The 27,379-nt window shown below is 53.6% G+C and overlaps 1 protein-coding gene across 1 annotated transcript in view; it reads left to right on the top strand.

Moving 5' to 3' along the window:
* Positions 1-27,379, top strand: part of PTPRN2 (protein tyrosine phosphatase receptor type N2) — a 684,054-nt gene that overhangs the window by 40,365 nt on the left and 616,310 nt on the right. Inside the window, 1 exon segment of the mRNA XM_068550211.1 lies at positions 11,523-11,573. Within this exon segment, the coding sequence (XP_068406312.1) occupies positions 11,523-11,573 (51 nt within the window).

Raw genomic sequence — 27,379 nt, 5'->3', positions numbered from 1 at the left:
GAATAAATGCAGCAGAGCTTTTAGTTCCTCTCTACCAAGCACCTGCTCTGGGTTGAGTAAGCGAAGCAAATGTTCGTCAGCGCGCCGGGGACATCCGGGTTATTCTGTGTCATGGGGGCTGCGGGGGACCCCAGAGGGGGAAGCTAAGATACAGAGTCATCACATTGAAAACATCCAGTGTTCCCTCTGAGAACCAGGCCCAGAGGAATGTTCCCTAGCATGCACAGGACGGGGCACATTTTCTGGCATGCCCTCGGCACTTTGGGGATGGAGGCCCTGAAACGTTACTGGTGGGTCATCGTCACCGATGCGAGGTATGCAGATGCACTTCCCGTGGTGGCTTCTGGGGACGGGCCTCTGTATTTCACTTGTGTCTGTGGCCCATAAGGGACCTTGAATGGATGCTTGCTGAGTGCAGTTGCAATTTAAGATGCCCCTAGTTGCTCACAGCTAGGCACGGAGAAGGAGGTGGGCGCGCCACCCATCACTTCTCCTGGGCAAACCTGTAGGCAGCTCTGCTGGCGTGTCACCGTCAGGTCTCGCCATGTGTGGCCACCCAGGGCCTCAGGCCAACCTGCCAGCACCAGACAAAGACGGGGCTCATCACATTTTCCTCGCGGCACTCTGCCCATGAGCTCAGCCACGCCTGCCGGCTGCTGGCTGGCAGTTTGCCTTTTCCTATAGTGTGTTGTCAGCAGAACCCATAATATAGATGTACATGAGGCCGTGGGGACTGGAAAGAAGGAAAAGAAATCTTGAGAGCTGATTTCCCCACGCATGCAGTTGTGGTCCTGCTTTTTGAAACAGCACTCAACTTTGGTTCTGTGTCACCTTGACCTTTTAACTCTGCGTGACAGAAGGGGGAATGGGTTGGATGTTGGGCCCTTGAACTGAACCACAGAGGTGGCTCCGTGAGGTTCATGCACCTCCTACTGGGCGGGGGGCAGGATGGCACGTTGACCACAGTCCTGCTTCCTTCTCTGGAGGAAGAGTCCTGGGCCTGCCCCGCAGGGTCAAACAGCTGTGGCAAATGTGGAAAGAAGGCTCGTAGGGGCATTTGCTGCAAGCTTTTACCAACGATGTTGGTGGTTAGCCAGCCCTGGACGTGGCCCCAGGCCCAGTGCAGAACTCAGTTGGCCCTGCCTGCCCAAGACTTAGATATAGATGGGAAGGATGGACCGGTTTATTAAATCTGCACAGGACGCAGAGGGGAGGGCTGGAGAGAAGGTGGAATTGCACAGGTAGAGTCCAGAAGATTTAGGCTGAGGCTACGACGTGTGAATCCCCACGAGGATGACGACAGAGTCCCGTTCTGGGGTCGAGAGGTCAGTGGTGGGAATGGTCCAGGACGGTCCAGGCTGGGTGGCTCAGCAGTGAATGTGGGAAAAAACCAGCTTGTGTTCTGAGGTGAACTTGGAGTCCGTGGTGTCCTGGGACCCCGGAAAGGCCCCCGTGTGCTTGGGCACGTGCAGCCCAGGTTTGGGGGCGAGTGGCTGCCCCTGTGTGGACTGTGCTGGGGCCGCGAGGCCACCTGACATAGGCGAGGCCGGCCTTGCGCTCCCTGCCGGCTCTGAGCGTGCAGCGAGGAGGGACGCCCCGAGGAGCGTGCTGGGCCGGGCTGCTGCGGAGTCCCGTGGGCGCGGCTGCATCCCTCGTGGTGTGTTCTGGAGGGGTCCTGTCTTGGTTCCCGCCTATGTTTTCAAGCCCAGTTTCTAACCTCCTTTTGGTCCCATGAGCAATCTGCTTTCCTTCTAAGGGACCGGGGCCAGCTCAGTTTTCTGTAAATAACTGAGGCTTTTCAGGCCCATGGTGTCTGTCACAAGTATTGAGCTCAGCTGTTGTAGGAGAGAAGCAGCCATAGATGAGGCGTAAGCAGGGGCGTGGGCTGTGTCCCAATAGCACTTTACCTGCACAAGCGTGTGGCCGTGCTTTGCGTGCCCCGGGTACCCTGAAGCTTCTGGGTCTCCTCTCTCTGACCCCTGGGTGGCTTGATGGGCTCCAGCTCTGGTGAGGGGAGGGGAGAGGCGGAACCAGGGAGAGGAGTGTCCACCGCTGCAGGTGGCCTGTCGCTCCTGGTCTCTGTTCACTCCTGAACTGTGTGCCTCGCTGGAGACAGGGATAGACGAGAGCAGGGAAGGTCGACTGAAACCTTGTCAGCTCACAGTTTTCAAGTGTAGTGGCCCCAGCCCTTTCTGAGTAAAGCTTGTTAACGTACCGTGGCCTGTGTCCTACGGGACGTCATTGCCAACTGGATGCTGCTCGTTCATATCACTGTGACACAGTTTTCAGTCATTCTTCTTCCCTGTTCCGCTGGTAATCTGGACCTACTGTGGACAGCAGGATGCAGGAGAACAAGGATGCAGAAATACAACAAGTTAAAGAGGAGGAAAAAAACAGTTACTGCTCAGATTCACCCAGACACGCTTCCTAGCCCTTCAGCCCCGTCCTCTGTCGTGTGTCTGCGTGTCCCCAGTACTTCAGGTGTCAGTGTTAAAAGGGTGTGCAGTGACAGTTGTCTCATTTGGGTTTTCATGTTTGGCATGAAGACTACACTTACCACCATGCTTCTTTTGTGGACAAGTGCTCACAAATAGCAAACGTTCTTTCTTATCTCATCATTTAAAAACAAAACCAGAAAATTATCTGAAAAAGATGTGAGATGTTTCTGAGCTCGTGGTGTGAGAATTGTAAACATCAAGCCATAGGGGCAGTTCTTGCCTTTTAATCCTGATTAAAATATAAATATACACCTATCTTAAAATGAAACCTAAGATACTCATAAACGTTAGTTGATGTATGATTTTTTTCTTTCATAGCTAATACAAAATAATTTGAATAAGGCATGTCACTTGATGTTTGGAAAAATACAGAATTTGGATCCAAAAAATGAATCATAAAAGGTTTGTTAAATTTACTTTATAATACAATCTTTAATAATATGCTGATTCAAAATTTATTGATTTATGTTTTTGGGGGGATGCTGCTATTTATTTATTTATTTATCTGGCTGCGTTGGGTCTTCGTTGCTGCATGCAGGTTTTCTCTACTTGCAGTGAGCAGGGGCTACTCTTCGTTGTGGTGCGCAGGCTTCTTATTGCTATGGCTTCTCTTGTTGCGGAGCACGGGCTCTAGGCGCGTAGGCTTAGTAGTTGTGGCTTGTGGGCTGTAGAGCACAGGCTCAGTTGTTGTGGCGTGTGGGCTCAGTAGTTGTGGCTCACGGGCTCTAGAGCACAGGCTCAGTAGTTGTGGCGTGTGGGCTCAGTAGTTGTGGCACACGGGCTGTAGAGCGCAGGCTCAGTAGTTGTGGCGTATGGGCTCAGTAGTTGTGGCTCGCAGGCTCTAGAGCACAGGCTCAGTAGTTGTGGCGTGTGGGCTCAGTAGTTGTGGCTTGTGGGCTCTAGAGCGCAGGCTCAGTAGTTGTGGCACGTGGGCTCAGTAGTTGTGGCTCACGGGCTCTAGAGCTCAGGCTCAGTAGTTGTGGCGCACGGGCTTAGTTGCTCCGCGGCATGTGGGATCTTCCTGGACCAGGGATCGAACCCATGTCCCCTGCATTGGCAGGCGGATTCTTAACCACTGAGCCACTGGGGAAGTCCTAAAAATTTTAAATTAAAATTATTTCTACACGTTGTGCCCTTGCTTCTCGTTGGAAATGCGGAAGCTTGGGATCCACTCCGGCCTCAGGAATCAACATGGCATTTTATCAGGACCCCGGTTGATTCATGGGCAGTAAAGTTTGAGAACTGTGTGTTCTATCATGTGACAATGGCAAAATAAGATCGATTTCCTAAGGAGGGTCTTGAGATTTTATGTGACTATCCAGGGGCCCCATGCATCACGAATGGCTGAGAAACTGAACTAATCTTTCCCTGTTTCACCTGAGACCCGAGGCAGCCCAGCACTGCGACAGTCCCCAGGCCACGCATCCAGCACATCCGCGGAAGGCTGGGTCTGCAGCGCACGTGCACCACACCCGCAGCCCTACTTCTGTCTGGTCTCCGTCAGTTGTTCTCACTTCCACGCGGTTCTTTCACGGGGAGCTGCTGTGTTTGGCCTGGCTCATGACTGCGCCAGTCGGGGGGTCTCTGGGGTTCCATTTCTTTCTCCTAATGCAGTGGGTGTTTGCGCCCTCAGTATTTGACATTCAAGGCTCCTTGTTAAATATTTTTTTCAAAGCTTTTCTTTAACTTTGTATCTATGGAAACAAGGTTAGAAAGGCTTTCTAAATCCAAAAGAATAATTCAACAAATACCCTTTTTGGAGAAAATATTATTGCATTTCAGAAAACCTGTCTAAGAACGAAAAGCAAAGAGACAGTTAAAATGCCACTCAGAATACACCTAGTCCAGCTGGAGCGGGAATGCATGGGGCTGATGTTACTGAACCAGGTGCACTTTGCCCGCCGCGCAGCAAGCCGCCCAGGTGTGCAGCAGAGACAGGTTCACGTGGCCGTGGGGTGGGAGGTGTGGCCCTGGCAGAGCCCACACCTGACGACCTGGGAAGATGAAGGTGGACGTGCAGGACGTGAGGACGAGGGCTGCCACCCGCTGGCCGCGGGCTGGCTGCAGGGCTTTGTTCCTGTCTCCGCCCCTGCACCGTCCCCTTTGTGGACAGAGACCTGCTGGTGGGCGGCTGCACACAGCAGAGGGGTTGCCCGCCCCCCTCTCTCCAAGGGGAGAACGGGCCTGTGACGGGAGCTGCTTCTCCTTCTGGGGCGTCCTGGGGGGGCGGGCAGCCCCGCTCCTCCCTCTCCCCCTTTTCCTCCCCACTCTCTTTGAAATCTCCATCAGGGCTTCGATCTGAGATCTTGTTGCCCTTGTCTCAGGAGGTAAGCGCCAGTTTTGGATTGCGCAGCCCCTGGGCTGGTGCCCTTTAATCTCTTGCTTGCTTTTCAGAGTCTTGTTCCAAGAGAAGTGGGTTTTTAATGTGGAAGTGGTTTTCTGTTCCTGCCTGGACACCCTGCCCTGAAGCATTTTTGCCTTTGATCTGATGGAAGCATCCAGGCACAGCTCAGTGGGCGCAGGGGGCCTCGCTGTTTGTGTGGCCTGTGCCTGGGGCGCGGTGACGTTGAGAGCGGTGCCGGGGGCAGGGAACCCCCGCCTTCACCTCGGAGAAGTCCGCGCGGAGCCGGCCCCTCCGCTTCCCCTTCGGAATATTAGAGGTGAAGACGGCTTTAAAGAGAACCTCTGTTCACTCTTATGCCTTCGTTGCTAATGTAGTTCCTAGAAAAGGGTATAATGTGATCCCCAGAATTCAGGGTTGCAAGCCCTTCGTGCTTTCCGTGAGGGAGCCGATGAGAAGCTGATAAGGGGCGGCCGCTGCCGGTGGATGCCGCGGTCACGTGCCCCGGGTCCAGGGGCTCGCGGCCCCGCTTGCGCTTCCTGAGGCTCAGCAGAGCCAGGCAGACACGGCGCCGCTGCCGGGGAGCAGCAGCGGGCTCGGAACCATGTCGGCAGCAGTGCTCGCTGGGCCTGGGTGTCTGCTGGGGTCTCGAAGAGGTCAGGGGCAGGCAGGGTTTCTGTCCCGCGACTTTGCCTTAGATGTTTAAGTTGTGACGCCCGCCGTGTTCCCCGTGCCAGAGCCGGTATGGCTGTGGCGTAAAACACCCTCGCAGACGCCGTGGCCACGAGAGGTTGAGTGTCTGTCCTGAGAGGCTGCCTTCTGTGCTCGCACGACTCTGTCCGCCCCGTGTGTGTGGCGATGGGGGCAGAACGCGGGCTTCGCCGGGTACCGGCCTCAACGTGGGCGCGATGGAGAACCGCTCAGGGGCGAGGGTGAGGGAGTGCCTACAGGCACCCACCCGCGGGCCTTGAGGAAGATATGCACAAGCCTGGTGAAGAAGCAGGTGACGGCCTGGGCCCCGCGGTCCAGGTGACAACTGTCTGTGCTATTGCCCAGCACCAGCTGATGGCCCGGTGCCTGCTGTCAGATGCCAGCTCCATTCAGCCGGGCTTGACAGGCGTCTGTGAAATGGGCTTGATGCCGGACTCAGAGCTGCCTGTGCATCCCTGCGGCTGTCAGGGAGGGAGCCGGGCTGGGCCTTCCACCCCCGCCTTGGCAGGGCTTCTCTGCTCTTTTAGGAGGTGGGCCCCCCCCCCCCCGGCTGGAGAACCCGGCAGTCGTGGTGGGAGAGGGGACCTGTCGCCACCCGGTCCAGCAGCCGCCCCTGCCCTGGACCTCTGCCCCGTCAGGAGAGGCCCCTCCTGCTGCCTAGTGGGCCGGCCCGGCACTCGAGAGACGTCGGGCCCGGTGGTGGACGGTCACGGGATGAGGGTGGTACACGCTTTACCAGAGGCTTTTTGTCCCTGTCACCTGTGTTCTGACACCACTTTTCCCAGTAAAGGGAACGACTGAACCGGGCGAGCCACATGCTGAGTGTGGACGCCCACGTTTGCGAGCTGGAGGCCTTGAGAGCCCCCGTCCAGCTCCCTTTAGGAGCAGAGGAGCGGCCCCTCCCATGTGAGCTCGCCCGATCCACCACCACGCGCCGGCCCCGCTCCCGGGAGGGCCTGGCGGGGGACGAGCAGGGGGGTCCACGTGCGCGCGCGGGCGTTAAGAGGAGCCGGGGGCGTCTGTGCCCAGCTCCAGCTCTGAGGGCTTCCCGGGGACCCCGGGGACCACGGAGCTGTCCTGGCGCTTGCTGCGGGGAGGTGGCCCTCAGGACCCACACCCGCAGGGGCCCCCTGGCCTGCAGGCACTGCGCTGGGAGGGCCTGCACTGCTCCCACTCGGGTCCGGTGGCTCACAGCTTGGTTCAGGCACGAACCTTCGTGTTCCAAGGCCACACACACGCAGCTTCTAGGTTGCTGCTACTTAGACAGGTAGAGCCCAGAAGCAGCTCCCGGAAGAAGAGAAATGGTCCAAACGAGTGGAGAACAAGCTAAGTATATGACAAGTCAGTACCAAAAGCAAAGCCTAAAAAACAAACCAGCCCCAAATCGATGTCTGCCCATCTGCCGGGCTTTCCTGGGGTGCCACCAGGTGGGGCGCTGCTCCTGGGCTGGTTTCCCCTTGTTTCCTTTGGTTTCTTCAGCTTCTGCTTTGAGACTTGCCTCAGGCCGGTGCCTCTGGGCCGGGGCTCCTGGTGCTCAGCTCACGGGATGGGGTCTGCCACGACTTCGCGCGTCTGCAGGGGCTGAAGCCCTGCGTCCCGCCCGCTCTGAGTGGCCTCCCGTCCCTTCCTGCCGGGCTGGGGGCTGCTGCCGGGGCTGGGGCAGCATGTCGGGGCCGGGAGCAGAGCTGAGGCAGGGGTGTCGCCGTAGGGGAGGCGCATGCGGCTGCAGGGGCTCCCCGAGGCTGTCAGTGGCTCTCTCGCCCTCCCTCCAGACGGCAGGTCACTGAATAACACACAGGCTGTCCTCTCCTTCCCCCAGATCTGCTCTGCATGCACAGGAGAGAAGGGCTGCAGGTGAAGGGGAAGGAGTGGAGTGAAGGCTGAGGTCTGGGCATGCCACTCCGTCAGGTGCAAGTCCAGTGGCCTCACCCCTGCCTCTCTCTGCTCAGGTGACCTTGGTGAGCACACACCCTCTTAACCGGAACAGCGTGGAATAGTGGGGAAGAGCATCTTTGGGGCAGGGGCAAACCAGGCTTCTGGCTGTGGACATATTATTCACCTTTTTGGGTCCTGGTTTTCCTCATCTATAAAATGGGAATCGGTGCATTGCAGCGTTATCGTAGGCCTTGACACAATGTATGGAAGGCACAGGTCACAGTGTTCAACTGACAAGCTCAGGAGCACAAGTGTACAAGGTAGCGGGAAGGTCGCTACATTGTATTGTTTACTTGGGACAAGTGACAAAGTAACGGAAAATCCACGTATGAGAAGACATTTTGTGGAAAATTGCCACTGGGAAAAGGATGACGTACTTGTCATTAACACATGCCAGGTAGTCCTGTGCCGGCTGGATTTCGCTGTAGTTTTACTTGGCTGTGATACTAAACCATTCTTGGCTTAGCAGCATTATCAGCTCTCAGTTCTAACAAAACTGGGTGAGAATACTCTTGGTTTCTGAGAATCTTCCTCTTACCTTGTAGAAGATCCAGAACCACTGCTCTTGTTCCTGTGGTCCATCTGAGAGGGGAGCTATTTTATTTCTGGTGAGAGAATTCACTTTACATTCAGCTTTTTCTTACATTATTCAGTCACAAAACCTCTGTATTATGTTAGTGCATGTTTATGTCTGTCTCAGAACTTTTGCAGAAGCCCTGAGGGAGGGGAGGGAGTTCTTTTGATTCTGGTTTGTCAGGCGAGAAGACCAGCCCCAGGTGGGTGAACGGCTCCACTGTGGCTGGTTGGAATGGAGGTGATGGAGTTGGCGGGGCTGGGGCCTCTGGCCCCTGCAGCAGAGTCCCACCTGCGGGGACCCCCAGGAGTGGAGGGGACAGGTTGAGGGCAGGTGAGGGTGAGTCTCCAATCGACAGCGCGGTGGGGTCCAGCTCACATGGACTCTTTCCACCACAAAATACAAAACCCTTTCTGAATGCCTCTTGGGAGTGGTGGGGTATGAGAGGCAGAGCCAGCCTGGGTCCTCTCAGAAGAGCTGGATCTATTTTAATTGTGAATAGGATAAGAAAAAAGAGGCACCAAGATGGTGACACTGTCCCTCTCAGTATTCAGAGAACGTAAAGAAGAAGGAGATTTTGAACTAAAAAAGCTCAGGGGTGTGTGTGTGTGTGTGTGTATGCGCGTGCACGCGTGTGTGTGTGTGTGTGTGTGCGCATGCGCTCCTTGTCTTTATGGGCAGTGTGGACCACACCCTTAAGTGAGGAGTTCCAGTCTGAGCACTGGGCCCCAGGAGATGCAGGGTAGATGGCCGGCTGTGGCTTTCTTCATGGATTTAACTCTTGCCTTCAGAGCGACATCTGGACCCGAGAGCATCCATGCACTTGACCTGAGGCAGCAGCGTGAGCGGGGACCGCCCAGGGTGAGGGGGCAGTGCCAACCTGGGGACGGGACTCTGTCCAAACCAAGCGCTGTCAGGCAAATGTCTCTTCCTTTCTCTCTTGATGGTTTATGGCTGATATTTAAAATGAAAGATGGTCTTTCTTAATTTTAGTGCAAATAACAACACGAGTAAATCAGCAGTCAGATTAGCATGTTGCCTGGCTGGGTGAGATGTGCGCAGCGTTTGCAGCTCTGGCCGTAAATAACTTGACATGCTGCCGGTGGCGGTCTCTCTGACGCATTTTCTCCGGCTCCCTGGGGTAGACCAAGCCAGGTGGACACCGATGGCACACTGTTGTTCCCAGGTTGGGATTCGAGTGCCTCGTGATGCACACCCCATTCAGATCGCATCTGACTGTCAGCCGTGACTAGAGCAGGACGGGAAGCGAATAAAGCCTTTTCCTGAGCCTTTTCTAGCAGTGTCACCTGCCGCTTCCACGTGACAAGCACGGAGTTCTTACTGTGGGCGCGTCTCCGGCCCGAGCCGTGCGGCCGCCCTTGCCCCTCTGTCCTGCCTTCCTCCGAGGTCTTCTGCGATCGTCCCGGGCAGTAACGGAGAGCAGCCACCCCTGAGGGCCTGGGCCGTGGCAGAGGCGGCCTGAGCCCCGGGCTTCTCGCGAGACCCTTGGCAGTTGCTTCTGGTCACCCAGCCGAGCGGGTCTCCCTCTGGGTGGATGAGCAGAGCCTTAGAGGTCGGCTAACCTGGCCCTGATTGCAGTGCTCAGGATGCTGAGACCAGAGGAGCCAGGGGACCTCCTCGAGGTCACTGCTTTGGGGGGAGCCAGACTGGACTCAGTCTCCCTGTGCCAGGCTGTCTTGGGGGGGACATTCACGCAGCTTCCCTCTTAGGGTGTTTTCCTCCTATCCCGCACTTGGCCTGGCTCTGGAGGGAGGGAGGAGTGGGGCAGGAGGCAGCAGCTGCGAGAAGAGGGGAACTGGACCCTGGGGTCAGTTCACGGTAAAGGAGGCGGTAAAGGTGTGCGTTGAAACTAGACTAAAAAAGAAGTGCTGTTTCTCATGAGGCTATGAGGTTTCAGGAGGATGGAACCTCTGCTTAGAGCTGAGGCCCAGGGCAGTGTCCAGCTTGCTGCGGGTCTGCACCCTGGGCCTGCCTCTTAGGGCTTCTCCTCTGGACCGAAGGGATTGTAAGGTCCGGCTCTTAAGGTCGTCACAAGGGCAGGGTGAGACTCCTTATTCTCATGAATTTGGGCGGTTCCTTCCTCTGTGAGACTCTCTTCCTTGGTTCTGGGACCATATTTTGCATCCTCTGCGGATCCGGGTTCTGGGCCTTCCTCAGTCCTTACCTGTTTAAAGGAATGAGTGCTTCAGCTGTAGGACCTTAGAGCAGTTCCCTGATTGGAAACTTTACAGTGACCCTGGGGGTGAACCCCTTGTAATTAATGACTTTCTCTCTTTGTCATCCTCTTTCACTCATCTGTTTACTCTTGAGCACCTGCAGTTCACCAGACACACGGGTAGCCATTCAAGCAATGGTAGAGGGTAAAAACATGAATTTATGTGGTTCCTCACCTTGAGAATCTCATGTTCAGAGAAGTTATGCCCTTAAGTTGACATCACAATACAATGTGGAGAGTCCTACAGTGGATGCCTGGACAGAACTAATTGGCCAGCCTAGTCAAGGGAGTTTCCAGGGGGGACTGTTGACTTGGGTCTTAGTGGATAAATAGGAGTTTGTCAGTTGGAGGAACAGGAGTGCAGGCATTATGCTTTGAAGGTAACGTGTTCTCTGCACTGCTGAAAGGCACAGTGTGTTCAGAATACATCTGGCTTTTGTTGGCTCACGGCCCTCCGCTGGGGCAGGTGTGATTATAGCATGGGGGCCCTGAGGACCACTCTGAGTATTGTTCGCGTTGTTCACACCCTCACCTGACCGCATCACCCCACTGGGGATGGATTTTCTCTTGTCCTTTCCCTGCATCGCAGATGTACTTGAACGCAGGGCAGGAGGTCCACCTTCTGTGCCCTTCCCCCGCCCCCCGCTTGTGGGTAAACGTGTCTGGCGTCGCACTCGCTTCACATTCTGGTCTCTTTATGGAGCGCGTGCCTTTCTCCCTCCTCTTTCTCTACTCCTTGGCCACAAACGCAGGCTGCCTGTCCACTTAGGGCGTGCGTAGGGGGTGTCAGGATGCTTGAGAGAGGGACCCAGGGTGCTGCCCGAATGATGGTGCTCACAGAGCCCTGTGGGCCTGGCCCTGACGGGGAGCTCGCCGCGGAGGTGTCTGCCTGAAGGGGCCAGCCCGCGCGCCCCCTCCGCTGCTCACCGGGAAGGCCCCCTCGGGCGCACGGCCCCTCCTCGTTGCCAGAAGGGACAGGATGACTGTGGTTGTCCTCCTGGTGGAGAAGCCGGGCCTGCATTTATTCCCTCTCACTGACTCAAGCCAGGGGCGGCTTGTTCTGGCTTCCAGATGATGCAACGTCATCTCAAAAAGGCCAGACCCACAGAGTCCGTGCAGGTCTGCACTGTTTCTCTGGGACGCGGGAGTCAGCAGATGCCATGGCCCTGAGGGCTGCCTTGCTCGTCTTGAGGCTCTGACTCCTTCTCCTTTGTGTTTCCTCCCCAGGCTGCTTATTCGAGGATGGCCTGTGCGCACCCTCTGAGACCTGCGTGAACGGTAAGTGCTGGTGCCACCGGACACACGGCTGAGGGTCTGGGTTTGCCTCTGTCCCACTGACCCACCATGACTCCAAGAGTGGCTTCACTGTGCAGAGCGAAGGTTCTGGGTGAGGCTGGTTTTGTTCGATTCTTCCGAAGAGTGTCATTTTAAGGTGATTCATGAGAAGCTTTGAACAGTAAAGCTGTTTATTTGTATTTAAAAGTTACAGGTGGTTATGCTCAGACTAGTGTCAATGAAAGTAGCTAAGGCTCCATGAACCTAGAATTCCGGAGTAGGGCTGGTTGATTTGGGGACTCTCAGATTCTTCCCATCTCTCCTCTTCCGCAGCTGCATCCTTTCGGCCCCCTCTTTTCCTCTCTTATTAGGTGGAGAAGAAGACGTCTGGTGCTTTGTGTTTTCAGGTAGGGCTCGTAGCCCACAACGGGGGACCTAAAATATCAGAGCAGGGCGTCCTCCCAGGCCCGGGCTCTGGACCTTTGCTCAGAGGGGCTGCCCCTTAAAAGAAGACCCAGCATCTTGTTTGATGGGCAGCAGATCCGGGCAATGCACACGTTGATCATGGCCCAGCATGCGGCGGGCTCTCTTCTCCCTCACTGCCCGTCCCTGGCGTTAGATTATGGGTGTGTTTGGGGTGGATTTTGTCCCTGCCTGGATCCTGCCGGCAGCGCTCACTGCCTGACACAGGCACTCTGGTTCCACCTGGCTCTCTGTGCAACGCGGGGCTTGTGGGTGGACCCAACTTGGGAGGCCGTGCGGCCCTGGGACCCTTCTGTCCAGTGCAGTGAGGCCCTCGGGGTGAAGGGGCCTCTGCCTGACCTTTGCTGAGCTCACTGGTCTTTGCCAGGCCCACGGGGGACACTGTTGAGGGGCTGAAGGTCAAACACCAGGTGCACCAGGCATTCCGGGGTGAGAAAGTCCTGGGTTGGAGAGCGTGGATTTCAGGGCTGGGAACAACTTTGTGTCTGTGTCCCGGCAGCTCGCGTGCCCTGGGGACGAACTGCTGACCGGCTGGATGGTTCGGTTTCGTGTCTTTGCTTGGGGGGGTTCTGTTCACATCATGACAAGCGGTGGCCTGGGCTGGGGTGTGGCCTCTGTGACCAGAGGTGTCCTGGTTTGTGACGCTGCAGGGCTGTCCGGCCTGAGCACCTCGGGGCGCAACCTCGCGTGGCTGGCCCTCTCTCTGGGTCCCGCTGTGGCTTCTTGCGACGGTACCTCCTGAAGCTTTTATTTGGAGGCAGCTTTAAAAATAATTTTATTAAAAAAATATGTCATCTGCCCTGACTTGGTGAAGTTGGATTATAAAGGAAACAGGTGTGCCTGTTTAATTTAATTGGAGACTAGGGTGGCACCAGCGGGATAAAAGCTGTAGCTCTGTTCCCTCCCCTTTGTCCTCGACAAAAAGCAGGCCTGGAAGTCACAGCTGTTCTCGGAGGCTTTCCTTCCCTAACCCCGACTGGCCTCCCTGGCATGGAATTACATTAACATTATATAACATAATAGCTTTGAGTTCTTTGGAAAAGGAAAGCAATTTAAATGTAAGTATAAACACACAGGCCTTGATTTATGGAGACAGACAATATCTGATATGTTCTCTAGTACAGTCAAGAGCCGGCTGTGAAGTGGCAGAGTGGGGTGATAGGCAGCAACAAAAAGAGGTGCTGGCCTGGATCTGTGGTTCCCATGAGTGACTGCATGATTCAGCCTGGCAGCAGGTGGGTGTGGGCCAGAGAGGTGTGGCCCGGCAGCCAGGACACGACAGGGGGCCGGTGTGTGGAGTCCAGAATGTTCTGTGGTCAGACTCGGTTCCTCTCTCTCTCTCTCTCTCTCTCTCTCTCTCCCCCTCCCCCTCTGGCCATCTCTCCCTCTCTTCTCCCCTCCCTTTTCTTGGAATACAGGTAGAAATATATGATCCTACTAACCTTATATATATTTTCAAAAAGCCCAACAGGCCTTGTTAAGCACAATTAAAATGCTTGCGTGGAATAAGATACTTTGTAAAGAAAAGCCAAAAGAAACAGAGTCGCCACCTCACACCTACTGTGATGGCTACTGTAAAGAACCAAAACCCAGAAAATCACAGGTGTTGTCAAGCATGTGGAGAGATCGGATCCCTTGTACCCTGTGGGTGGGAATGTAAAATGGTGTAGCTGCTGTGGAAAATAGTATGGTGGTTCCTCAAAAAATTAAAAATAAAGTTACAGTGTGATCCAGCAATTCCACTTCTGGGTATATACTCAAAAGAAAGGAAAACAGGGACTCAGATATTTGTACCTCCAAGCTTACAGCAATGTTACTCACCGTGGCCCGGAAGCAACCCAACTGTCCACTGATGTGAATGGATTAACAAAATGTAGCTCATCCGCACACTGGAACGTTACCCAGCCTGCAAAAGCAGGGACGTTCTGACACGTTACAACATGGGTGACCCTGGAGAGCATGGTGCTGAGTGAAATAAACCAGTCACAAAGGACAGATACTTAATGATTCCACTCATTTGAGGTCCCAAGAGGAGTAGATTCATAGAGACAGAAGGTAGGATGGGTGGGGGGCACCAGGGGCTGGGAGGGGGGACGGGGAGTCGTGTTCAGCAGGGACAGAGCTTCAGTTTGGGAAGATGAGGAAGCTCTGAAGATGGGTGGTGGTGATGGTGCATAGCAGTGTGGATGTACTTAGTGCCAGTGAGCTGTATGTACACTTAAAAATGGTGAAGATGGCGCATATTATGTACACTTCGCCACACTTATAAAAAAGATAAGCAGATTGGGAAAACCATTAGCAACATGGCAGACCCCGGGTTTGGATTCTCAGCTACAAAGAACTCTTACACATTATAAGGAAAAGGCAAAGAATTCCGTAGGAAGGCGGGTGAAGATGTGAATAGCAATTTACAGAAGAGAAAATGAAAGAGGCCCACATACTATGCGAAAATATGTTAACCTTCAATAGTAATTAGGTTACTATTTACTAATAGTAATTAGTAAAAAACATAGTTATAAAGCACACCCATCAGATTGCCAAAAATTAAAAGGTGAATAACATCCAGTGCTGGTGAGAACACAGGGAAATGGGCGCTGATGTACTTTGCTGGTCAGTATGTTTGGTGACATTCTTTCAGAATGTAATCTGGCAATATTTACCAAATGAAAAATACACTGATAATTTGATTTATTTTTGAGATTCACACATATAAAAGCAAAGGCATCCACCAGTATTTATAGTGGCAAAAACCCATGACAGCTGTAAATCCAGTGATGTGGGAATGTTTTATGGTAATGGTTTCCTAAATTATGGTGGATCTATGGTATGGAATATTACAAAGATACTTAAAAATGAGTAAAATGTCTATTTTCTGACCAGGAAAATGTCCATTATATAGTAAGTAGGAAAAGTAAGTTGCAGAGCAGTGGTTATAATACGATGTAATTTTCTGGGAAAGCCCATCTATGTATCTGCATTTCCCCCTCCGTGTATGACCAGGAAGAAGGGTGTGAAAAGGACCACTGGTATCTTTTTGGGGAACTAGAGACAGTTTGGAGTGGGTGTGTATGGGGGGATCATTAACTTACGTTTAAGTACCTTTGCATTGCTTTATTTATTAAAGCAATCATGTGTTACTTTTGTAATAAAAGTAATCTTATAAAGACATTTCAGAGTCTGATTTAGAAAGGCAGATCTTGGACTTCCCTGGTGGCACAGTGGTTAAGAATCCGCCTGCCAATGCAGGGGACACGGGTTCGAGCCCTGGTCCAGGAAGATCCCACATGCCGCGGAGCAACTAAGCCCGTGCGCCGCAACTACTGAGCCTGCGCTCTAGAGCCCATGCTCAGCAACAAGAGAAGCCACTGCAGTGAGAAGCCTGCGCACTGCAACGAAGAGTGAGACCCCGCTCACTGAAACTAGAGAAAGCCCACGTGCAGCAACAAAGACCCAACGCAGACAAAAATAAATAAATAAATAAATAAGTTTGTGAAAAAAGAAAAGAAAGGCAGGTCTGGTTAAGGCCCGCTGCCTTGGGTGCTGACCTGTGCAGGCCAGGACTCTAGCCAAGCCCCCAGCTCCCATGCAGAGGGCAGCCCCGGGGGAGGCATTAAGACCCCATTCTGGCCTCAGATGGAAGCTTCTTGGTGGAAATGTCTTGGGTGTCTGAGGTGGGTGGGCAGGAGGACAGATGGTACCTGATGGTCTTCAGGTGGGGTTAACACTGGGTGGGCAACTGGACGAGAACCTGGGCACAGAACAGCCCCTGAAGTCCAGCGATGAACACTAGTGGGGCCGGCGTGGAGGAGCAAACGCTGGGGCTGGGGAGGGGACCTCTAGGACGGCCGCCTGGCTCCCCTAAACAGCATCCATCGCCACAGCAAGCGCCTCACTGGGCCCGGCTGGGCTGGCGGGCCTCCGAATCCGGAAGAGGCCTGGGGTCAGGTCCCCGGCCGCCCACTGCCTCTTTCTTGAGTTGTGGCCCTTCTAGGGTCTCAGAAATGTGGCTGCCGGTCCTCAGCCCCACGGGCCCCTGGGCCCCGAGCGTGTGAAGGAACCATCCTCCCTCCTCCCTCCCTTTTTTCTTCTTTTCCTTCTAAAGCTTTCTTGAGGTCTGAAAGAAGGAGACCAAATCAGTATTTTTGTTGGAAGCTCTCAGAACATTTTTCTTTTTTTTTCATTTTAGTGTTTAGCGACCACAAGCTGGGTCTGTCAGCTGCTGGTCGTGATCTACTGGTGTACCCAGCATGCCATGGCAAATTTGATAAACGGAGCTATTCTGTTTTATTGCACTGGAAAAAATAGAATAATAAGATGCTTTAATTTGACAACTTGGAGACCATGAAAAAGTACAGTCAGTTTGAAAAAGAGATCAGGTAACAGCAATAAAATCAACACGGCATGAATCATGGGCCACCCGGAGAGCCTGAAAAGGCCCACGTGATCTGGACATTCTGAGGCCGCTGGCTGAGGAGACTCGGCCCTTGGCCGCTGCTGGCTCTGTGCGGAGGGGCTGCCCGAGGGCGGGCTCAGCATTCTGGCTCTCTTATGGCCGATTTCGGGAGCTTAATGGGATTTCCATGGAATGGCTGTACAAAATCCACTTTGTGAGAACCCTTTTCACCATGTGTCAGGAAGATGATCCTCCTATAGTGGCTACTGCTGTTCAGGTAATAAAAGCAGCACCGAGGAATGATCAGATTACTGGTTCTTCACTTGCCAGTAATATCCTGATTGGGCTTCTAGACTCCAAGGAGGTAGAGTCCGATGATAGTTTTGTCTGGATAAGTCTCAAGTTCATGGCGCTATAAATCTTGGATAAAGATGTTGAGGACGTGGCCTTTTAAGGATCGTTTTATCAGCAAGATGTAGAGGCCAAGTCTTGGGTTTTGATCTTCACGAGTGGGCCGTTCTCGTGCTTCTCTTGGGCTGTTCCAGTTCCTGAAGCGTGCCCTTGGGAGTTAAGCTGCAGTGTTCGCGTGTCGGCCTCTGCTCAGGGCCCTGGGGGTGTCTCTGAGGACGTCCCCGTGCTGGGCAGTGAGGACCAGTGGCCCGTCGCCCCTCCTCTTGTCCACGTTCCCGCAGGAGCCCTCGCTGAGCTTGCTGTGGCGGAGACTACAAATGAGACCAATTGCATGGCTCCGAAGGATCAGGAAGAAAGTTAGGATTTGAATATTCTGAAGTCGTCAGTTTGGGGGCAGCCCTAGTACTTTCTGTGATCCACGTTGCTCTGGGCCCACTGAGCAGGATTTTCCTTGAAAAATTCCTGAATCCTGGGAGAGAAGTTGTGCCCATCTGTCTGTAGTTTGCCCAGATGGAGGGGCCGCCATTTGTAACCTGGGGGAGTTTTCAAGTATCCTGGGAGTCCATTTGTCTGCATCAGAGAAGCGATTCCTTTAAGGAGGCACGGTTCTCCTGCTGTGTCCTCGGCCATTCAGGCTTATACCCTCACTTCACTGTGTCCTCAGTGCTTGATGACGTCCTACCCTTTCCGTGGAGAAGGGGCTTGGGGAGGATGGCGTGTCCCGGCCGCAGGAGAGCTTTGTGCGTGGAGGAGCTCCCTCCTGGGGAGTGAACCCTGAGTGGTGTCGCGGCCACTTCGCAATGAGCGGCTGCTTTTGCCACGACCACCCGGGCCCAGAGGGAGGTCTCAGTCCCTGCAGCAGAGACACAGACTGCACGCACACCCCGAGCTGGCCCGGGTCACTGAGCTATGGGAACGTTGTCATCGCAGCGCGACTCAGCCTTGGCCAGCTGACCAGGGAGTGCACAGGTGGAGTGGTTTCCTGCCCTTGAGGTTTCCCCACCTTCCCCGAGCAGAAACGTGAACTTGCCCCTCTGGGTGTGCGCGCGTTCCCACGCCTCTCCTGGGAACTCATCCCACGCTCTGGTGCCTCTTCTGGATCCGGGCCCTCTTCCCCTTCCTGATTTATTTAGTCATTTCCTCCCACTTCTCTTCTTTTAATAGAGATGGGCTCATATTAAAAAGTTTGAAAAGCAGAAAATCTGAGGAAAGTAGAAGTCACTGCCCAGGGAAAACCTCTGTGTTAATAGTTTAATGGAATTTCTCCAGCCTTTTTTCCTGTGCAGATTTTTGCATAGTCACCAGCATATTAAACCTATAGTTTTGTATCCTGAGCAGTTAATAGTCTAAACCTGCATTTTCTGATGCTACGAATAACTGTTTGCAGACCTTCTCTTTTATATCTGCCTAATATTCAAATCATGTGGGTGTAACATAACTTTAAAAAGCATTTCCATGGTTTTTAATATTTAGGATACATCCACTGTTGTTTAAATTAATATAAGTATCATAGCAAAGAAGAGCTTTGTGCCTAAGGTTTTCAGTAGTATTTTGCATCGGTTTCCTAGAATATATTCTCACACCCAGAGTACTGGGTCGTGGTCTGTGGGGCTTTGGAGGCTCGTGGCGTGTGCTGGCAAACCGGTTTCCATCACGCGGTCTTGATTTGTGCTCCCATGGCAGGCGTGAAAGCAAACATCTCACTTCTCAGCCGAAGCACGATCTTTTAAAAATCTTTGCAAATTTGATTTCCTTTTTTCTTTGTATATGGAGTAGTTGATAATTAGACCTTCAGAATTTATTTTTAGGACATAGCATCTGTTTTTTGACTATTTCCCATTTCGAGTTATTGGCCATGGAATCAAATCTACTTTAAAAAAATTTGGAAACCTGCTTTCCTAATATTTAGTATACCTGTGGGATTGCACCTAAACTCTCTTTTCTGTAATCTGTTCCAGGATGACGTAATCTCTTTCTCTCAAGAGTCACTTTTGGAACACTTACATTTGTTCTCTAATGGCCAAAGTTATTTCAGTTTGCTCTTTAAAGCTGTCCTTTTCGTCTGTCGCCCTAGATCTGAGGGACCCCTCATGCACAGCGACCCCCGGTCCTGCCAGCTCTCCCTCTGCAGTATCTTCTGATTCTCTGGTTTTCATGCTCACAAGGACCCGTGCTGCTGCTTTGCTGCATTTCCCTCCTGACTGGTGGACCTGCCCCCCCCGTCCCCTCCCCCTCCATGCGTCCCACCCACTTCGGCTGTGGTCCTCAGTGCCTGTCTTCCCACAGAGTCGCGTCCAGACCCCTGCGGCCAGTGCGAGCCTTTGAGGTCACTCTCCACGTGGCTGCCACCGCCGGGTTGCCTTTAAGGTGACCTCCCTCCACCGGGTTGCCTTGCGCGTTGTCCTCGGGCTCCTTCCTTTCCCGGCCCTCTTCCCTCGTCCAGACGCCGCCCCCCCCCCCCCAGCACCTTCCTCCTGCGTTCCTGCACCCGCTGAGCTTTCCCTCCGGCTCTTCACCAAAACACCGACCTTGTCCTGCCACGGATCTCAGTGCCTGGAGTTTTCTTCAAGGGTTTGTGTTTTAACTTCCCTTCTGGGTTGAAGTTTTTCGAGGAGTCTTGAAGTACTACCTTTCCTCTGCTAGGGCTCTGCTATCATGGGCATGCAGAAAGTACTTACTGATTTCTGGACAGTTTGCATCCAGACACGGAGGCCTGTTGGAGATGAACGGTGGCAGTCCATTGAGTGAGGGGTCCTTTCCTGATCCATGCAGTTGCTGGGAGCACAGCACTTCCTCTTCAAGGACGTGCCCTGGACCAGCGGGGGCGCTGGTCAGATGGTACCGGTCGTGGGGTGAGCGCACAGAGCGCCCTTGCCCACCCACCCTCCTCCTTGCCTCTCATGGGTTCCTGCCCAGCAGTGCCCACCTGCCTTGGCCCCTGTTGGCCTGGCCTCCTCGCTTTCTGCCCCCAGGTGTGACCTCCATCCTGGCCACGGACGGGCACGGCACACGGGCTAAGTTGTTGTGCCGAGTCAGGGCCTCACTCGGACTCTCTGCTGGCTGGGGTGACCCACAGGACTTGCGCTCGTCCCAGAAAAGGCATTTCTGGAACCCGCTTGGGGGCCTGCCTGCCTCCCGGGACCAGACCCTAACCCGGGTGCGAGCATGAGTCCTGCTGGCTGCGGATGGGGAAGCAGAGGAGGAGGGGCTTGGAGAAGCTGGCCAAGTGCGGCTGGACGCAGCGGTTGGCGGGGGAGACGGGGGGGGGCTCTCCTCTCCCCCACCCTCGGCTGCAGGGTCCGTCTCTGCCTTCAACAGGCCTCCCGTACCCCCTGCTCCAGCGTTGGATTCCATTTTACGCATCTCTTGAGCTCTAAGGAGAGAAAGTAGGGCTCCCCATCCAAGCTCACTTTGTCCCGCTGGAGGGTTTTCATGTGACACGTGACCCCAAGGCGAGTCCTCTGCAAGCAGCATCTGAATGCAGCTGCATCTGCACCTGCTGCGTGGACCAGGCTGCTGCCTGCCTGTGATCGGAGGGGCAGCGCCAGGTGGGGCTAACCCGCCCTCCTTCTCGTACAGCCTCGAGGGTTCTGGGTGGAGAGCGTAGGGCCGTTTTGGCTGTCCACGGGCGTCCCTGGTGACGGGGAAGAAATGAGGGACGCCCACATCCAGGTCGGTGCATTTGAGAACCAGAGCTGTGGAATGAGGGGCTGTGCGCCTGTAAAAGTCTGTCCAGAGCCCTTGAAACTTACAGAAAGGGCGCATTACTGAGGGCACAGATGTTTGTCTGTTTTAGTTTTGCTTTAATGGAGAGTTTGGCACCTTCTCCTGAGTCAACATGCTTACTTATGTGTGTTGGTTTAAAGCTGAATAGCTGTTTGGAGGGTAGAAAATGGGAACCAAATATGTATTACCCATAAAATGTAAATGGCACTGGTTTCCGGAACTTTCTAGTGTACCAGTTTTTGCAGAGACATACTGTCAGGTAGTAAAGCACTCCCAGAGTCCTTAAGAAGGATACCATGCTGTGAAGCTTATTTAAAATAAAGCTTATGAGAAATAAAATTGTGTCTTTTGTTATTTTCTAGCGGACATACACCATTTAATTGAATGTTAGTGATGACGCCAAAAATCTCCTCTTCCAGGAAGTCTTCCTGGTTGATTTAGAACCCCCTCCTCCTCTGCCCTGAGCAAGGTGCATGTGCGCACCTCCCTCACCACAAGCTCCGAGGTCCGGGGCCAGCGTGTCACCTGACACACGGGCATCGTCTGTGGCAGTTGGCAGAATGAAGGAGGTTGTTGGAGATCAAGGAGGAAACGGCAAAGTCTAATTTTGCATTGAGTCACAGCGTGTAAATTCTCACTGTTTATATTCACATCTGTTAAGTGGATTTTTAAAAATAAAGACTTTGTTTCATTTCTCCTAATTATAACATATAAAATCTGGAAATAAAGAAAAGAATAAAGGACACAATAAAAATTCCCCCGAAGATAACACCACAGCTCATTCTGTTTCTTCCACTTAAGCAATTCTCTTTCCTCTTAAGTTTTCACACCGTGTGTGGCGTGTGCACACAGGACAGTGGGCAGCGGTCAGCACTCGGCTCCCATGAGAAGCAGAGCATCATGGTGAATCCTGAGCCCACTTCTGCAGTATTGTGATGATAGAAGATGGCAGCAAAGTCTTACTGTACAAAAAAGAAAAATGTTAGTTCCTGGAGTATTTACCTGCTTTTCTCTTTTTGGCTTATCATGTATTGATTCAAAGTGGATTATACTGATAATACTTGGATACATTCTCATTAAAAATGAGCAGTTTGGAAATACATAGAATAAAAAGTGAAGTGTTTTCTCCACACCCCCTCGTCCACCACATCTTAGCCCACTGAGAGGCAACGGCTTTTACCAGTTGCTGTGCGCCCTGCCAGACTGTTTCCCGTGTGCGGTGACGTGGAACGTGCCTGGTGTTGCCTCAGGAAAAAGATCTAGCAAAGAGCATGCCTGAGCGGTCTCACCGCCTTTGTCCTGTGCTGGGATGGAACCATCTGTGTCATCCGAGGCTGCTCTGTGGGCAGGACCACGGCCCCAGCTGCAGCCCCGGAGCCCAGAGGTGCGGGACTGCATCCCTCGGTGTGGCCGGGAGGCTTGTTCCGCTCCCAAATCCCAATTAATCAAAACTCAAAGGGAATGGGAATTAATTACTGAGTTAAATGGTGTGAAGCAGAGTTTAATTTGGCATGTTAACAGGAAAAGAAATGCAATTTTGAGCCTCACGTGAATGACTGGAGATGAGTTAAAATTGATTTGGCTCCATTTGAGTGCCCGCCACACACACACACACGCACACACACGCACACGCCTGCTCAGAGCACGGGCACGACCGTAGGCGCCCAGGGCTCCGAAGAGCCCTTTGCGCCTGTCCCCCAGGCTGGGCTCCTGCAGGGGAGGCGGGAGGGGCAGAACCGGGCTTCCCTCTCCTCTCACTTCCTTGCAGCTCGGGAAGCAGGAAGCTGCACCTGGAAGTGACCCGCTTTCCTTCCTCTCAGCTCCGGGGCAGCTGGCGGGTCACCAGGCAGCGGTCAGGCTCGCACTTCCCTGCCGCTTAGTGGCTCTGGGCCCTGAACTTCCAGGGAGGTACGGGCCGCTTCTTCCTGCACCCGGGCTGGCAGTTATCGGGGGATGAAAAGACATTCATACGTCGGAAGCTGAGGACTCTGCTTCTTCGTGTCTTCATGGGGCGCCACGTCAGCACCGTCGATGCGACCCTAATGTGTCGTATCTGCTGTGGCTTTGTAACTACAGTAATCAATACTGGGAAACGACGGGGGTGTTTAATTCTGAATAAACAGCGAGAGGATGCACGTGCCCGTGAGTGAAAGTGTAGTTTCAGGTCTTCCCTTGAGTCAGGGCATTAAGGAAGCAAAGTCCTGGGGGTTCATCCCTGCACAGCATGGTCCTGAGCATGCTGACGCCCGCACCTCTTCCCCAGCAGCCTGCCCGACGAGCCTCGCTTCGCCTGTCCCCGGGCGCCCACTGCCAGACTCGGTTAGGCTCTGCTGAGTGCACCCCACTCCCTGGAATTTCAGGCTGACGGTCCAAGGCCCTGTGCCCCATCCCCTGCTCCCAGGGCACAGAGGTGACCTGCTGCAGTTCCCAGTTGCCCGGTCATCGCGCGTCCCCAGGGAACAGTTAAACTGTCCCCCTGGGGGCCTTCGCCTCACCAGGCCTCTCTAGGACGTCCTCCGGCAGGACTCGTCCTCCAGCCAAGCAGCCCATCCTTCCGCCAGAGCCCCGCTGCCGCCTTGCCCACCCGTCCTCAGGTGTCGCCTGCCGGGGGTCTTTACCTCCACCTGGTGGACCCCCCCCCCCCCCACGGAGGAATGAACAGGAGTGTGAGGCGGTGTCTCCATTTCACAGGTGGACCACCGACTTGGAGGACGGTGCCCCAGCTTGGGATGTGTGCGTGGGTGAAGGTGCTCTTGAAATATTATTTTTTCCTTTTGTCCCTGTTTCTAGGTTGATTTACTAATGACTCGAATTAACCCTTCGAAATCTCTAATTGTGAAGACAGTAGAGGATAATGAATTATCTAGTAGATGAAGCCTATTTTCAGGTTTTCTGTTATATCCAAACCAGAGCTGTTTAGAGCTTTCTCTGGGGGAAAGTTAACTCGAAGGGCCAGTTATGGACAGTGTCTCCTACAGGGTCCAGGGTCCATGGATCCGCTGGTGATCTCGGCGTGTAATAGCTTCTTGATGAATGAGCAGATTCCGTGTGTGGAGTCCGGAGGCCCTGTGCCTCTTCCCCTGGGACCAGGGTTTGCTGTGATGAACGGCCCGCTGCCAGTGGGCAGCGCTGCCTGGCCCTGCAGGCGGGCGGGGGCTGAGGGGATGAGAAACTACATCCACACCCCGGCGCCCGCGCTCACCAGGGCTTCCTTTCTGGCCTGAGTCTCTGCTAATTTGTTTATGCTGCAGTTTGGGTTTGGGTCTTACAAGTACTAGATCTTGTGTCTGCCTAAGAATGTCACCAATGTAAAGAGGAGAGCTATTGTACAGGAGCATCTGGGGCCTGGGTGGAAAAAATTAAGCCAAGTAGATTATATCAGAGCCAAGAAGTGTCACTATTTGAGGTTTATATTGGACTGGTATTTGCTCTGCAGTTTTTTTCTTTTCCTTTCAAGTGCCTAAAACATTTGGTTTTTAAGATACTTATGGCAACCTGTTTTTTTCTGCATTAATATTTAAAACAACATTTTTTTTTTCAGTTTATCATTGTCAACTGTTAGATAGTTGGATGGTTTGAGTTGTCTTTGGAAGCCAAGATTGGAGTTTTAATTAGCTCATTTCAAACCACCCTAGATTTCCTGAGCCTACGGCTGTGCCCATCTCTGGAGCCCTGCATCTGGGGATGCATTTTTGCACTTTAGGAAGCATCCCTTTCTCAGAGTTGGGAACCCTTTCCTCTCCCCCACCCCATCCAGTTGCCACGGTGATTATAAACGTGTCGCCAGCGGGGGCAGGGCTGCAGCAGTGTGGTCCAGTCTGGAGGGTATGGTCTTCTCCCAGCTGCAGCAGCCCCTGCTGGGCACAGACCACGTGGCTGCATTCGCCCTCTCTGCTCTGGGGCGGGATCGGCCCACCTCCACGGAGCTGTCCCAGGAGTGGGATCATGCCTACCGGCCCTGGGGACGCCCACACCCTGAAACAGCTCCTTACGGACACAGTTTCTTCAGAGGATGGACATGGGTTTGTGGCAGGAAGGGTTTTAAAGTTTTAACGGGTTTCATGGCTGCTCCTTCTCTGTTAGTAGGACTCTGAGTCTGGAATTGCTGCAGTCTTGAGAGAAATATGCTACATCTTCATTCAGTTTTGGTTCATTTTGCTGGAGGCGTTGGAAGAGATTGGGAGACGGCCTTGGGGGTCACGAGCTGTTGATATTTTCAGCCACGACCAGAGATGAGATGAGGGGCGTGTGCCAGTGGTCACGCCACTGTGAAAAGCACAAGGCTATTTTTTTTTTTTTAAAGATTTTTATTGATTGATTGATTGATTGCTATGTTGGGTCTTCGTTTCTGTGCTAGGGCTTTCTCTAGCTGCGGCAAGTGGGGGCCACTCTTCATCGCGGTGCGCGGGCCTCTCACTATCGCGGCCTCTCTTGTTGCGGAGCACAGGCTCCAGACGCGCAGGCTCAGCAGTTGTGGTTCACGGGCCCAGTTGCTCCACGGCATGTGGGATCCTCCCAGACCAGGGCTCGAACCCGTGTCCCCTGCATTGGCAGGCAGATTCTCAACCACCGCGCCACCAGGGAAGCCCCCCACAAGGCTATTTTTAAAGCAAAATTTTATACTAAACTTGAGTTCTAGAGATGATATATTTTTAAAAAACTTTTGTTTTTCTTTTTTGATCTATAGGTAACCATGTTGGGATTTCAGTGGTTCAGCCAGTGGTATGTTGGTAAATGTTCAGCAACCAGCTCTGGCCGGGGGGGTGTTGATTTGCCGTCAGTTTCCACGGCCTAAATGTTGCCCCTGGGCTGATTTCCAGCCAGCCGGCTCCACCACAGGGGCGTTGGGCAGACACACGACGGTCAGCTGTCAGGAGCCGGGGCCATCCCAGGGTGAGCCTCTGTTTCAGAGGTGCCGTCTGCCCGTCCTGGTACCCTTGGGCACACAGGTTCCGCAGGGGCGGGTCTGTTGAGTGTCAGTTGACGGCTGGGTGACGGCAGGGGTCTCCGCTTCCCTCCAACTCGGGTGATTTTCACGAGGTCAAGCTTGGCGTGGGGTTGTTTTGAAACATGCCCTGGTCTGTTCCCCGGGCTCAGAGCTTGTGAGGGAGTCCGAGTGGGTTAACGCCCCGCATGTCTCTTCTGTAACTGAAACAGGGGTACACGATAACAGTGTGTTTGCATTGGGTTATGTACTTTTCCGAGTGTTTTCACACGTTATATTCTTGGATTTCTGCAACATTCCTGAGCGATTCTTTTCTCCTGAGATAATTTCGTTCTCATTTAACAGGTGGTAAACGTGGTCTCTTAGATGTTAAATTGGGTGAACGCGGCAGAATCTAGAACCAGGGGTGACCCACTGTGCCTCCAACTGAACTTATCATTTGCTTCCCACAGCTGCACAGAAGCACGGGGGGACCATCATGGGCCTTCAAGGGGCAAGTTCTCGATTTGCTACTTGTGAACCCTTCATGATGTTGGCAGAAGTGAGGAAATGGTCGTTTATGGTGAGATGGGTGTTGAAGCGAGAACGACCGTGTTGCGAGCACCTTTGCAGGAGCCGGGGCGGGGGCTGGTAGCACCAGCTGGGCAGGCTGGTGACTGGTGGTGTCTTTTTGCTCTGAAAACAGATTCCAGTGATAGAATGAGCCAGGAGTCTCACGCTCACCCAAACCCTGGAGAAATCCCGGGCCAGGGTACCCATCAACTGGGAGGCTCTTGGTTGCTTTCACTTTCATGAATAAGAGAAAACGATCTGTGGCGGGGCCTCCCCTTGATTCATGTGGCTCGAAATCAGTTTTGTTGATGGGGTTTTAAACTTGTTCTCAGAACTGGAAGAAATCCCAGAGACCGGAAACTGGTGGTGCTGCGTGTGGGTGAGACCCTGTGGAAATCAGGCTGTGGCCGGCCTGTGGGCTTTATTAGGAGGGCGGGGGCGGGAGAGGGAGAGGGAGGCTGGCCCTGTGGCCAAGGAGGTTCTTCTTTCATCTCCACGGAGAAGGTTCACCGGCTCAGTCATCTTCCGCCGTGGGGGAGTGCTCTTCCTCAGCGTCCTGCTGTGAGGTTTGACAGGAGGACCGTTCGCTTTCCTGTTTTCTTCCTCCATTTTGGAAAAAAAATAACAGCTGTGATTTTTGCTTAGAATAGAACTGATCCTCTGAGAGTGCTTGGAGAGAAAGAGGGGGAAAACGTGATAGCCTGAAGGGCTCTCAGTGGTGGGATTGTTCTGGACAGACCTCAGGCTCCCCAGACCTCCCACTGCTCTGGGTCTGTAGAAGTCAGGCCAGCTCAAGGTCAGGAGTCCAGTTTTTTGAACAGCGTAACGTGGTGAAGAGATTGGAAGTGGCACAAGATTAATGGATGCGTTAGAATAGTGATTACCCGGGCTGTGGTCCAGACGTGACTGGCCTTACCAGGATGACCAGGGTTTTAAGTCCTTGAGGGGCCAATCCGACAGAGTTGGGGTGGGGGGCGGGTCACCATGCAGGTCCTGGCCCCTCCCTGCAGTGTTGCCCTGTCCTCAAGAAGTCCCTGGCTGCCTGGTGGGCTCACCTGAGGATGGAGCAGACCCTCCCCACCCCCATGCCTTCTCTGCCCACCACCAACATGCAGCTCACCCCTTCCTTAAATTCTGTGTGATGCATGAAAATCCACCGAGATGCGCACTCAGGGTGTGTGTCTCCCTCTCTGTACGCTACACCCCAAGTAACATGGGGTCCTGAGCTTGCTCTCCACCTGGGCCGTCCGCACCGCCCTTCGCCTCGGCCCTCTCCGGCCCACACCTCCCGCCTCAGAC

Source organism: Eschrichtius robustus, chromosome 8 (assembly GCF_028021215.1).
Source record: "Eschrichtius robustus isolate mEscRob2 chromosome 8, mEscRob2.pri, whole genome shotgun sequence".
Taxonomy (NCBI): domain Eukaryota; kingdom Metazoa; phylum Chordata; class Mammalia; order Artiodactyla; family Eschrichtiidae; genus Eschrichtius; species Eschrichtius robustus.
The sequence above is the reverse complement of the archived record's forward strand: the minus strand, read 5'-3'. Positions and strand labels throughout refer to the sequence as shown.